This window comes from Ursus americanus, chromosome 18, assembly GCF_024610735.1.
Source record: "Ursus americanus isolate L20-20 chromosome 18, mUrsAme1.1.p, whole genome shotgun sequence".
Taxonomy (NCBI): Eukaryota; Metazoa; Chordata; class Mammalia; order Carnivora; family Ursidae; genus Ursus; species Ursus americanus.
Genome location: NC_142144.1, coordinates 1,954,695 through 1,968,498, shown reverse-complemented (window position 1 = coordinate 1,968,498; position 13,804 = coordinate 1,954,695). Strand labels below are relative to the sequence as shown.

Sequence of the window (13,804 nt, the reverse complement as noted above, 5' to 3'; positions counted from 1 at the left end):
TCGCGGCCGTGTTCCCTCTGGCGGCCGCGACATGGCCCCACAGACGGGCGGCTTGAACATCAGAAGCGTCTTCCCACCTCCTGGAGGCTGGCGTCCGAGGTGCCAGCGCAGCAGGGCCGCTCGTCCTTCTGTGTCTGTGTGTCCTGAGCTCCTGTCCCACCAGGTCCCCAGTCCGCTTGGATCGGGACCCACCTTGTGACCTCATTTACTGTGACTACCCTGTGGGGACCCTGTGTCCAGGAACCCATGAGCTGCAGCGCTGGGGACGTGACACAGGCGTGACACTGACCAATGCTGGCTACTGTCCCACGAAGGACCCTTCTGCCCCTCTGCCCTCCCAGGGACTCTCAAAGCCCTCCCTGCCCTAAACAGACGGCCGCTGTGCTCCCCGCCACGGCGGCCTGTCCCCTCCCATGGGAAGCGGCTCCCCCTCCTGGGCCACCGCGCTGCCCCCGCCAGCCCCGTCCCCCTCCTTGATTTTAGCGCTTCTGACTTGCAAAAGCAAGGCCGTGAGCGGTCTCCTGTGCCATGCGGCGCCACCGGCTGCTTCGGGACACAACTCTGACTTCCCCAAGTACTTCCCACGCCTCGCTGCCCCCGGCGACTGCCTCCGCCGCACAGCGCAGGGCGTACTTCCTTTATCATGAATCCACGTGCTGCAGCTTTAAAAATAATGACCGCCCGTCTCTGTAACGACAGAAGACAGGTGTGCGTTTGGTAGGAAGCCTGCAGGTCACCTGCGTCCTTCACATGCTGGACAGAGACTATTCGCGGGGATTAGACACAGCCGCGCACCCCAGGACGGGGGCACATCACACATTCTACGAGTGAGCTGATGAACATTCATTGTTTTCCCTTTATTTTATTCCTTTGCCCATTTGTGTGTATATATATTTTTCCAAACTGCAATCTTTCTCCATTAAAAAAGAAATCATTTTTTGCCTCCTGAATGACGAGCCGGCTCTCTACCATGTATAGATCCCAGCATCACTGCGATTGAACATTAAATAATCACTTTTATTCCGTATCCTGCATGGACCAAACTGGACGGTTCAAAACTGAAGGGAGAAACTTTCCTACGGATGGCGTCAACGCTTACGCCCCCGGAAACCAGGAGAGCCTCAGGCCGCCCTCTGTGCTCAGGAATCCGCGGCTACGCGGTCGGTCGCAGGAGGGGCCGGCGAGTCAGAAGCCCGTCTGGGAGCACTGCGCTGCCTTGACCAACCAAACCTGTCCCGGGGGCCACAGCGCCATGTCCCAGCTGTACTCCGGAGACAGCAGCTTGGAGGGCTTGTGGATGACAAAGTACTTGTTCAGGTGTCTTTCGTAGGTGCTGTTCAGCCCGTTTTCCTTGTCGCGAATAACCCCGTCCAGATATTCGTTGATGAAATTCAACATCTCCAGGGGCGTGCCACCAACGACCGTGCCGTCATAGTAGAAGTCCCCCTGTCCCAACGGGATGCACGCCGCTGATCCGGGTCTCCTCTCGTAAGGGAGGTCCTCCGTGTCTTTAAAGTACCACCAGGCATGGAGCTGAGCCACGGACGTGCCCAGGGTCTCCACCCCAAAGTCATTGTGGAAGACCCTATTGGCCGTCATGCTGAAGAGAAAGTCAACTTCGTCCTGAATGTGCCTTTCTATGTGCGCAGCTAAGTTCTTCATGTGCGTGAGGTGGAAGTCGTCCCGGCCATTTCCTCCGACGCTGAACACCTGGAATGTCTGCAGAGGCCCCGGCTGCAGGTGGGGCCGCCTGCGGACGGCATCCACCAGGATGTAGAAGACAACTCTGTGGCCGGTCATGAAGTGCTCACTGGCCGATCGCACGAACAGCTCCAGGTGCTGATCTGCAATCCTGCAAAACACACACACGCACAGAGGGCGACGCTCCCTGAACACTTTCAGGGGAGGGACACGTGTCAGCACACGTGTTGTCTAACGGACGAGTCACCGATGCTGCGGGACCCCCGCGGGTAAGGGTAGGCAGGTCAGGTCTGCAGTTCCGACTGCACTGGTTAGTAAGACAGGATGTAGTGAACCGGGGGGTCTGAGAAAACCCGTTAATGTTCTGAAACAACAGTTGGAAAGAAAGGAACCGTGAGCTAAACAATGTCAGGAGAGACAGCCGAGGAGCACGAATGACCTCCTAAGCCAGGAGAAAACCACGTCCTGGTTTTGTACGGAACAGCCAGATACAACATTCATGGGTACCTTCGGGCAGCACGAATGACCCTCCTAAGCCAGGAGAAAACCACGTCCCGGTTTTGTACGGAGCAGCCAGATACAACATTCATGGGTACCTTCGGGCAGCTTCCGGAGAAAGAAGGTCCCCGCGTGCTCGTTCGCACTTACCTGCCAGGAGCAAGGACAGCCAAGCCTACGGTGAGGTTCTGTGCTCCGTAGTAGTCTTCCAGCACCTGCCTATCGAAAGTGCCTTCCCATATAACCGGAGCAAGCCAGCCTGTGGTCGTTACAACGTCAGGGCGTTTTCTGTTAAACAAAGGAGAAGCAAGTAAAGCAGGCCCTGTCTTTACTACGACCGCAGCAGAGGCCACCTGACGCTTAGAGCACTTACGTGTGCCGGGCACTGGGTCGAGGTGGCTTAAGCAGCTCACCCAATCGTTGCAGTGTCCTGTGTACCACGTAATAAGCACTATTTTGGTCCTTGTTCTTGGTGTGGGGAAACAGAGGCATAGGTTGGGTGAGTGAGCTGCCTAATACCACAGAGCTAACCCACGTGGGTCGGTATGCGAGACCCAGTAATTGCTGCCTTTGTCACCAGGCTACCTGCTTTTGAGCCCAGGGGCCGCCTTCTCTGAGCTCCACTCAGCTTAGATGTAGGCAGCCTGGAGTCAGAGCACCCTCTGATACCATCTGAAGCCAGTGCTGCAAGCACAGTGCCTCCACCTCCCCACATCTCCCCAAGTCCTTCTGTTCTCCTTCCCCCTCCTCTTCTCTCTCCCCCCTCTCCCTAGGAGATCAAGAAGACACTTTTCTTTAAACCTCTCCTTCTCACATTACGTCCGTCAGTGCCATGCACCAGAAATAAAAAGACGAATCCAGAAAGGGACAGAGACATTAGGTTTGCTTCCAGTAACAACAGAACTTAAAACATGCAAGGCTGGTTCAACTTTTGAAAATCATGTGATGCACCCACCATTCCAAGAAACTGAAGAACAGTCAGATGCCCGTATCAACACAGAAAAAAAAATTAGACCAAGTCCAACAACCATTCATAATGAAAAACGAGAAAGACAAATTCCCAGAAAAATAGGAATAGAGGGGAATTACCTAAACTGGATAAAGAGGATCCACAAAATTCCCATGGCTCACATCATACTTAATGATGAAAGACTGCATGCTTTCTCCCTAAAACTGGGAAGAAGGCACGGATGCCCTCACCAACTCTTATTCAACAGAGTTGTGTGAATTCTAGCCATTGCCATAAGGCAAGAAAAGGAAATGAAGCACTGGACTGGAAAGGAAAAAGTAACAATGTCCCTGTTTACAGAAGACTTGCCTACATACAAAATCCTACAAAATCTGCCAAAAGATCTCCAAGAACTAATAAGTGAAGTCAGCAAGGTCACAGGATGATACGAGATCAGCACACACTAAATTTAATCTCACTTCCATCTACTAACAAGGAGCATGCAGAAACTGAAATTAAAAACACAATGCCATTTACAGTTGCTCCCAAGAAAATGAAGTATTTTGAGACACCACTGTACCCACTACAAATAAGTCACGCCCTGCAGCCCCCGGCAGCAGCTCATCTACTTGCTCTCGGTGTCTGTCTTTGCTTATCCTGGGAATTTCATATAAATGGACTCATGCCATATGTGGTCTTTTGTGCCTGGCTTCTTTCACCTCCCCAGTTTCCAGGGGGGTTCTATATTGTAGCATGAATCAGTACTTCATTCCTTTTATGGCTAAATAATATTACATGGTACAGATTTTGTTTATTCACTCATCAGCCTATAGACATTTTGGTTGTTTACATTTCTCAGCTGTTATCAACAGTATTGCTATGAACACTTCTCTGCAAGATTTTCTGTAAACATATATTTTTAATTCTCTCAGATACATACCTAGAGGTGAAATTTCTGGGTCGTCTTGTAATTTCATGGCTAACTTTTTGAGGAAGTGCCAAACGTTTCCAGGCAGCCTGTTTTGTTGGCAGCACCAGGCAGCATAAAGCAAGAACTCTGGGGACTGACATCAGGCACCGGCTTTGGAAAACGCCGGGCACGATCTTCTGGGCTGGACAGTCCAGCACCCTGCCCCCCAGGGGCTCCACCTCCAGCCTGGTGAGGCTCCTGCACATGTGTGCCCGGTGACATGCGTCAGAATGATGCCAGCAAAGCGCAGAAATGACCCATGTGCTCAGCAGGACAGCTGGCGGATAAACTCGTGTATTTCCACATAGCTGTCCAAAATGAGCTACGGTGATGTGCAAAATTCGGGGGAATCTGACAGTGTCGAGAGAACACGTAAGTCCCAGGAGAGTCAGTAAGTGTGACATCCTCTTTATATAAAGTTGCAGGGGACAGGGTAAAGGGACGGGAAAGGACACGAAGCTGGATGCACATTAGAATTTTTGCTGCATTAAAATCAGCAAGCAGGCAAACTCATAAATAACACAAACAGGCTCTGCGTGAACCAACGAGGATGGCGTCATGGATCATGGATGTGATTCATCTCAGAAGCTGAGGTCTATTCAACATACATGCCTATGTGAGGAAAGCATCACGAAGATCAAATACAAAGGAATGATGAACATACTACACTACCCGCAAGTGCAGGAGTCATTACGGGCTTGCCCGTCGACTTGGGATATTTTAAACTAGCGGTTTTGCCTAGAATAAATGATTTTCTGATGTCTCCGTTCATCCACTGTACCTGAGAAACCAAAATGGCACAATTATTGAAGGGAAGTTCAAGGACCTACGTCCGAGTTATAAACGCCTGCCTCTTTCACCGAGCAACTCTGTCGGGGGATTTGTCCCACAGATCAGGTCACACGACAGTGTGAAGAGACCTATGTACAAGGTTAGTCACTGAAACCACACTTGCAAAAGCCCCAAACCACAGACAATCTACAACCAGTAGGAGCTGGTTGAGTGGATTATGGTGCATGACCGTAAGGCCGGATACCACGCGGCCATTCCAGACAGGGGTCTCCCCAGTGCGGTCCCCAAATCGACAGCAGCCATCCCAGTGTTTTCCAACCACCTCCAAAGAGAGTCTGTCACTGACGAAACCAAGAAGGTCAAGCCAAGGAGACCATGTGAGTATGAACAGCCCTAAACATGAAAACTCCAGGCCCCGAAGCCTCCCAGGGCCACTATCATGGGGTGAAACACCACTCGCTCCACACCGAGCACCATTGTTAGTGTGAGCAGACGTGTCTCTTCTCACCTAGGATTAAACCAGTCTGAGAGCCGCAGTTCTTCCACTTCGTCCCTGGGTGCGAAGAGAAAACCAAGTTATTATGAGTCATCTGTGTGTTCAGCCAAGATTCCCAAGCCCCCGTGGCAGGGCAGGCGCCGGCCGGTGCTGGCCTACAGCTGTGGACAGACAGCCCGCGCGCTGCCCTCGGGGAGCTGGGGAGGCGGCCCCAGCGGTGCCCAGCGGTCGGGCCCGATGGCAGGGACAGGGCTCTGGCTGCATAAATGGTACATTCAACCCGGTCTGGGGGTCAGGGCGACACTTGGAGAGGAGCTACCTCTCCGGGTCAGGAAGGGAACCAGTGGTCAGGGAAGAGGTGCGGCGGACGAGGCGACGGCCAGAGGGGGGACGGTGAGAAAGGGCTTGTGGGCAGGGTGCTGGGAGGATTTACAAAACCCCCAGTAGGCCCAGATTAGAGGCTGTGCACCGAGACGGCAGGCCTGACACCCTCATTCACCGCCCGAGCGGTTCTGCCGCGGTTAACGGAGACGGGCTGGAGAAAGACTCGGGCGCCCGTCTTTAACTCTCTTCTAAACACACGAGTCACCTCGAGTTTTGTTGTGCTCTAACAAGATCAGGCAACTTGCTTCCATCGCGCTGGGACGCGCTGTGGGTAAGGGAAGAACGGCAAGCGCGCCCCGATTTCATCGTTGGATTCCCCAGGGCTAGGCTGTCAAACTCCAGATTGCCCCCACAATCTTCACTAAAATTGTGAAGTGACAAGCGGGGAGCTTGCTAAAAAGTGGCCATTTATGTGTTTATTTATTTATAACCAGGCTCCACATCCAATATGGAGCCCAACGCGGGGCTCAGACCCACGCCCCCCGAGATCAAGACCTGAGCTGAGATCAGGAGTCGGACGTTTCACCAACTGAACCACCCGGGTGCCCCCAAAGTGGCCTTTTTTTAGAATGCTGGGGTCACAGATCCTGGGGTCCCACGGAGCGATGGAGGCGTGAAAAATGCATCTGGTTGAAGAGGGGATCCTGACCTAAGGAAACCATCGGCCTGGAGGGAGGCGCTCGACCCACAGCGGAGTCGGCCTCGTCCTGGGCATGTGCGTGAGGGGCTGAGCTTGCAGGGCGCGGACGACTGTTGTCACGTGGCGGGCCAAGGGCACCCAGCTCCGTGCCACACGCCCACCCCTTCCGCACACCCCGTGCTCATGCGCCCAGCTGCTTGCAGTGCAGGCCGAGGTTGCCGATCCCACGAAACCCACCGTCTGCTGACCCCAGGGAAGCAAACCGTCACACGGTCATGCGGTCCCTCCTGGATTCCCCGTGGGCTCCGGGGGACAGTAAGCCTTGCTGTGTGAGACTGTCCTCTCGTGTCCTGTCTGTTCTCTGAACACCACCACCAGCCCTGGACCTACCACACACGTACGCACGCACGCACGCCGGTCTCATGGCCGATGGGCAGGAAAGCTGACTTCCGGGTTGCGGGCAGGGTTTTCGATCTCCGGTTTCTCTGTCGCCGTGGGAACCCGCCTGGCTCCTGCCCCTTTGCTCTCAGTCTGCAGGCCTTCCCACAACAAACCCTCTTGCCAGCTGATGCCCCTTCTGTAGGGAGGTTTGCCAGACAAAATTCAGGACTCCCGTTCAACGGAGTCCAAGATGCCGCGTGTGGCCTTTGCAGGCTGGTCTCCTTCACTCAGTGACGTGCATGGAAGTTTCCTCCGTGTGTTCACGGCTCGTGCGAACGATATCCCCGTGTCTGGACGCACCACGCCTGATTTACCCACTCACCCACTGGAGGGCACCTGGGTCACGCCACTGCTGGGCAATTACGAAGGAAGCTTCTAGAAACACCTTGGGTAGGTTGGTGGTGGGTGTACGTTTTTAGCCACCCCCCCACCCCCCCGCCCCAGATAAATAAGAACACGATTGCTACATCGTCGGAAAGACTATTTAGTTCTGTAAGAAGCGGCCAAAGTGTCTTCAACGAGGCTGCCCCATGTTGCGTGGCCCCAGGCACGAACGAGAGTCCCGCTGCCCCGCGGCCTCGCCCGCGTGTGGTGTCGGCAAGGCTCCGGGCTGGGGTCATTCTCACGGGCACGTGGTGGTGTCTCATTGCTCTGACCGGCAACCAGGCACTGACGAATCACCCAGAGCCCGTCTGCTCTCTGTGTACCTTCCGGTGAGCTGTCTGCTCGGATTGCGCCCGTGTTCTCCTTAGGTTGTGTCCTCGCTGTCGAGCTGCAAGAGTTCTTCCCTTATTCGGTTACAAGCCTTTTATCAGACATGCGTTTCATGACGGCTTCGTTCTTAAAGACGTTATTTCTCACAATATGGCTGCTTTCCAAACAGCACTTGGGAAGACCGCCGGCTCACTAGAAGGTCGTGCGGAGTGGGAGAGAAGGCGAGACCTGGAGTTTTCCTATAGGAGAGAATTCTCGCGGGTCAACCGCGGGCCGCCCCGGGGCACACCTGCTGCCCCGCGGCTGCTCGGGCCGTTCCCGTTTGTCCAGACGAGCAACCCGTGCTGTCCCTCACCTCGCTCCCCTTTTCCTTCATGGCTTTTGTTATGTAAACGCGGACAGTGCCCACACTGCGATCGTCTGCCCGCTCCATCTGGGGTGGAAAGCTCCCCGAGAGCAGGGCTTTGGCTCCCGCTGTGCCCTCCGAAATCATGTTACACATTCACAGAGGACCGAATTCAAGTTGGTACACGTCGCTGTGTCCCACAGAGAGAAGGGCAGGTCTGGTCACTTTCGAGGGTGTTAGTAACGTCTGCACCAAGCCCAGCACTTCACGGACTCTCTGCCCATCACTGCGGTCAAGACTCACAGTATTTTATGTTTACCTTAAATGATACTCAAGCAGCACGTAGTATAAGACACATGAAATCAGTAACAGCATCTTTCTCTTGCAGTTCATGGTCTCCTGGAGGGAAGAGCAGAGAGCAGCAGATTTTAAACAGTGAACAGTTCCATGTTTGCCACCTTCCCGCCACGGATTTACAACGTCTAGGTGGCAGACCTTGGGACACCAGCCAAAGCTCCTACGTCTGGAAGGGGAAGGAGGCTTGGGCGGGGACCTCCACGCAGCTGGCGCTCTCGGGCACCGGGCGCCCCTCGCGGGACTGGGAGCGCACAGCCTCTGGCCCTCCGGCCATGCCTCGTGCAGCTCCGCCCGGACCACAGGGAAGAAATGCACCAAATCTCCCCACTACCCGGCTGCCGTGAGGAGGAGGGCTTCCTGGAGTAGGAGGCGTGACAGGCCCCAAAGTAGCCTTTTTGTTCTCTTTCCTCCCACAGTAGCAAGATGGCTCATGTACCCCAAGACTGCAGTGGTTTAAATAAAAGCTATGAGCTCCCTCTTAGGCCGATGCTGTAAACAGGGCTTACAACCTAAATCACAGGCACGAAGCTCTAACGTGGAACTCTGGGCTCCGGCCAGACCCCCGAGCTTACCCTGGGATTTCTGGCCCCAGGGCTGCAGGGTTAGGTGTTGAAGCAAAGCGGAGGTCTCTGGCGCTTCATTCCCGAGCCCTGGGCTAGCGGGCAGGAGGCTCCGATCTGCACTGCCCCGCTCAGGGGCCACCAGCCACGTGCGGCTCTCGAGCACACGAAACGTGGCTGCTCTGATGTGAGAGGTCCTGGGGGTGCCCAAAGCACACTGCCTGGGTTCTGAAGGCAGATGCAGAATGAAAGAAAAGAATGAAATCTCCTTAATAACTGCAGACGGATGAGATCTTGGAATCAGAACAGTCCGGACCTACTGAGCTTCCACTTGTTTCTTCGACCTTTTATACTGTGGCTTCGAGAAAACCAGACGTTGCAAATGCAGCCCACGTCTACTTGTATTGGACAGTCTGCTGTAGACAGTGCCACGGGGCATGGTTTTCACACCCCGCGACAGGCGGCAGACCCCCCCTTAAGTAAATTCAATGCCCTGGTGACATCATCCCCATAGTCACTCAAACTGTCCACATCCCTCCTGAAGAGTCCCTTTACCTGGCTGGGGGCGACGTAAGGGACAAGCTGGGTGCTTCCCAAGCATTGTCTGTGGGTCTTCGTGAGGCCACAGGCCGGACGCTGTCCCCTGCTCTGCGGGTGGTGACGTCAGCAGGCCCTTTGATGATGCAGACGTCAGGAAGTCTCAGTCATAATGATGCATCTGCTGGGGGGGGGGGCTTCTCGTCGCTGCCCCATTTGTCCCATTTGAAACGTAAAGGACGGGGCGCCCGGGTGGCAGCTGCCTCTGGTTTCGGCTCAGGTCATGATCTCAGGGTCGTGAGATCGAGCCCCACGTCGGGCTCCGTGCTCCACGGGGAGTCTGCTTGAGATCCTCTCCCTCCCGCTCTGCTCGTCCCCCTGCTCATGTGCTCACTCTTTCGCTAAATGAATAAATGACATCTTTTTTTTAAATGTAAAGGATATTTCTAAATGCTCTTCTGCTTCTCGTCTCCTCTGTTGTCCCCTCCTTGCTTTCTAGCCACTGACCCTCACGGGGAGGTGTCTTGAGCGGAGAGTGTGTTCACGCCTGTGACAGACAGCGTGCCCTCTCCTTCCCTTGTCCCGCCGTGGCGGCTGATCTGGTTCAGGGCCGCAGGGCGCAGCCCGTCTGGTGCTTTCCAGCCCGCCCCTGCCGCACTCACCGTTCTGACTGTAGACACCGCACGTGGTCAAGCTGTCCGGCCCGTCAGATCATAGCACGCGGGATCCCACCACCAAGATCTGTGGTCGTAACATGCACCTTTCCTTACTCCTCCCCTTTGAAAATTCACGATATTAGTGAGAGCCTAGCATGATGCACGGTGCCTGGGCTTCCTGAGGCTACGTAACAAACGGCCACAGACTGACTGGCTTCAAACCACACAGACGTGTCCGCACAGCCAAGGGGGCGCGAAGCACGGGCAGCAGGTGTCACAGCAGGTGCACACCCCCCCACCTCGGGCCGGCGGCATCCCTGGCGCTCCGTGGCTTCCAGACGCCGGGCTCTCGCCTCTGTGCTCACGCGGATGCTTCTCCCCTTGGGCCCGCGCCTCCCCACAGCGCCCCCGGCTGTTCACACCTGTTTCTGCACGCTCGGCCGCAGGGAAGGCCCCCTCCTGCCGCAGGCCTGGGGTTCTCAGAAGGCCCCTAGCGTGGAGCCCCCAGCCCCCAGGGAGAGCAGACAAGGCGGGAAGCGACCTGCCCCGAGCCACCGCCCAATGCCCGGCCCTGGGGGAGAGTGACCTGGCGGGCTCGCTCCTCGAAGTCGCCAAGGACGCCCTTGCACCTGGACCGCCTCGTCTCTCCACAGGCCTCCATGATGCCACCTTTACCTGAAAGTCAAGATCAGTTTTGAATTATTTCGTATTTCTGTCCAGCATTTGCGGAGCAGAACCTCGACGGAGTGTCCAGTTGGGGAGGCAGCCCAGGAAGGCCTAGCGCAAGGGCAGTGGGGGGAGGCGGAGGCCGCAGGGGGCCTCTCTCGTTCTGGCCCCACCACTGGGGCCGCCTCATGTCCCCTCCCCTGGGATTCATCACTTACAGGGCTCCCTGCACCTTCACTCCAAATTCAGTGACATCCTCAAGGCCAGGATGGCCCACACAGTGTCCCGCACGCATGGCTGCCTGGGCACCTGAATGTTCTCAAATCCGGACGCCCAGGCCCAGGCAGGGGAGGGAGCCCTAGGGGCAGTCTGCTGCCCGCCTCCAGCAGCTCGGAGAGGCCAGGGAGGCCCCAGCGTCATCCGGGGCCCCTGCAGCCTGAGGGGGGGTGGTTCCAGCCCAGGGTCCCTCCAGCCACCCTCCCCCCACCGGCCTGACCTGACCTCCCCTTGCGTTTCTGACCCAGACGGACACTCTGTCCTAGCAGACTGCAGGGTGAGCCCACCATTGGCTCCAGGACATCCGAGATGGGGGGAGGTGGTGGCAGCGGCAGTGGCCTTTGGCCGTCTTCCCAGCATGCGGAGGATGAGTGGGGAGGACAGGCAGTGCTGGGGGCAGAGGGGCGGAAACCACAGGGCAGAAAGGGATATAAGGGTGGTGGGCCGCGGTGAGGCATCCACTAGGGGGATGGCACTACTCCTGCTGAGCCTGGGGCTGAGCCTGGTCTCTGCCCAGGAGCTCAACCCCCGAGCCATTGTGCGGAAGAACTATAACATGGCTAAGGTGGGTCTGGGGTCGGGAGTCTGGGCCTTCCCTCCATCTGGGGTCTCTGACCTGGGAGGAGGACACGGCTCCTGGAGGGCTTGCTTCTCCTCCCCGAGCTGTGACGGCTGCGGGGGTCTCTGCGAGGGCAGGGAGGACCCTGGGAGGGCAGGGAGGGGAGGACCCTGGTTGGGAGCCATACACCCAGGGGCCCGGCCCCAGGAAGGAGGCACCAAGAAGTCCCAGGGCTGCAACCCAGGCTCCCCGCCCATCGGGGCCTTGTCTACAGGTTTCAGGAGTCTGGTATTCTGTGTCCATGGCCTCGGATGACATGAAGCGGATCGAGGAAAATGGGGACCTGAGGGTCTTCATACGGAAGATTGAAAGCTTGAAAGACGGCGGACTGAAGTTCCATTTCTATTTCATGTGAGTGCCGTCCGTCTCGGCTGGGACTGGGGAGGACGGGTGTCCCTCCCACACCACCCCATACAGCGAGAGGGCAAGGCGGCCCCCTGGGGTCGTGCTCGGGGTGCAGGCCAGCTGTCCAGCATCACCCCAGCTGGTTTCAGGGTGCAGGGGGAGTGCGTGCAGGTGGCCGTGGTCTGCGACAGGACGGACAAGGACGGGGAGTACACAATCAGCTGTGAGTACAAGGGGATCTTCCCCGGCTGGAGGCGGTGCGGTCCCGTCCCTCGGGGCCTCGGCCATCTCCTGGTGAGCTCTGACTTAGCGGATTGGGGCCTCGTGACAGCTTGACCGTGCCGTGAGAGGACCGGCCCGGCACATGGCCCTCGGGAAGGTCCCGGCCCCGGTCCTGGGGAGGCCGGCGTGCCAGTGTGGGGCTCAGGGGAGGGGGCGTGCACCGCTCCGCCGACGCTGCCCAGGGACCTCCGCTGGGGTGTCACCCCTCCTCCCGCCAAAGGCCACCCGCCCAGCACCCACGCCTACGGCCACACAGCACAGCCAGCGCATAACCCACGGGGGCCGGGGGGCCGCTCTGAGCCGCGTCTCCACGCAGATGAGGGCGACAATAAGGTGTGGCTGTCAGAGACCGACTACACCCTGTACGTGACCTTCCATCTCCGGAACACCAGGAACGGGACAGAGACCAACGTGCTGGCACTCTACGGTACCACCACCTGGCCCTCCTGTCTGCCGGGGGAGACTGGCCAGGCCCCTCGGGGACCCCTCCTCTGAAAACAGGCCCTATCCGGTGGGGCTCTGGCCGCACACCGAGGCTGCCACCTGCCAGTCTACCCACGGTCAAGTCACATGGTGGAGTGTGGGGGACCCTCCACGTGGCACGGCCCCCGTCTCTGCCCAGGGCACCCCCCTTCAGCCTCGGCACTGCCCAAGTCCCCCTGAGACCTCCTCTGCACATCGTCCTGAGCCAGCAGCAAGGAACCCCAGCCCCTGCTGCTCTGTTCTCAGGACGGGTGCAGGACCTGAGTCCCAGCTTCCTGAAGAGATTTGAAAAAGTCTGCAGAAAGTACGGGCTGGGTCCTCAGAACATCATCAGCCTGAGCAACCAAAGTAGGTCCCACTGCCTTCCACACCAGCAGCCCTGGGCCGGGGGACGTGGGGCAGGGGTGTCCTGGGGAGCCCCAGGCTCTCAGGGCTGGGGGTGGAGACCCCAGTGAGGCCCCGTCTGCGAGCCAGCTCTGTCTTCACAGATAACTGTTTCAAATACAAGAAGTAGAGGAACCCACCCAGGCCTTCCGGTGCGTGAGCTTCATGGCGGGGCGGGGCGCAGGGGGGTGGCACGGGGTGCAGTGGGAGGAAGCTGGACAGGCGTGGATCCGCTTCTGCAAACCCAACCCTCCCCCTGCCTTCTGGGATGGTAGCGTCCGAGCACACGTGCCAGTGTCCTGGGGCCACGGACTGGGAGCTTTATCACCACAGAATTCACTCCTCCCAGCTCTGGAGGCCAGAGTCCGAGGTCAAGGTGCGGACAGCCACGCTCCTGCCGGAGACTCTTGCAGCGTCTGCGGGCTCCACGCACCCCTGCGCCTGCGGCCGCGCACCACCAGTCTCTGCCCCCGTGTTCATACGGCTTCTGCTCTGTGTCTGTGTCTCTCCTCTTCCTCCTTGTAAAGGACACTTGTCACTGCATTTAGGGCCACTGGATAATCCAAGATGATCTCATTTCAAGATTGTCACCTTAACCACATCTGCAACGACCCTTTTTCCAAATAAGGTCATATCCACAGGTTCTCGATGTTGGGATTGGAACATGCATGTATTTGGAGGGACCCCATTGGGACCCCCGTTTCCCTT

General features: G+C 57.3%; 2 protein-coding genes across 2 annotated transcripts; one reads left to right on the top strand and one right to left on the bottom strand.

The window, feature by feature from the left end:
- Positions 1-879: 879 nt before the first annotated feature.
- GLT6D1 (glycosyltransferase 6 domain containing 1) lies at positions 880-8,324 on the bottom strand. Its single transcript, XM_045813708.2, has 4 exons — positions 8,251-8,324; positions 5,419-5,463; positions 2,350-2,487; positions 880-1,852 (listed from the first exon to the last, which is right to left on the bottom strand). Exons 1-4 carry the CDS (start codon positions 8,322-8,324, stop codon positions 1,186-1,188), a joined length of 924 nt encoding a protein of 307 aa, XP_045669664.1. The 3' UTR covers positions 880-1,185.
- Positions 8,325-11,452: 3,128 nt separating this feature from the next.
- Positions 11,453-13,226, top strand: LOC123802788 (epididymal-specific lipocalin-9-like). The gene is made up of 6 exons (XM_087869684.1): positions 11,453-11,548; positions 11,817-11,953; positions 12,097-12,170; positions 12,546-12,656; positions 12,959-13,060; positions 13,201-13,226. Exons 1-6 carry the CDS (start codon positions 11,453-11,455, stop codon positions 13,224-13,226), a joined length of 546 nt encoding a protein of 181 aa, XP_087725810.1.
- The last annotated feature ends 578 nt before the right edge of the window (positions 13,227-13,804 follow it).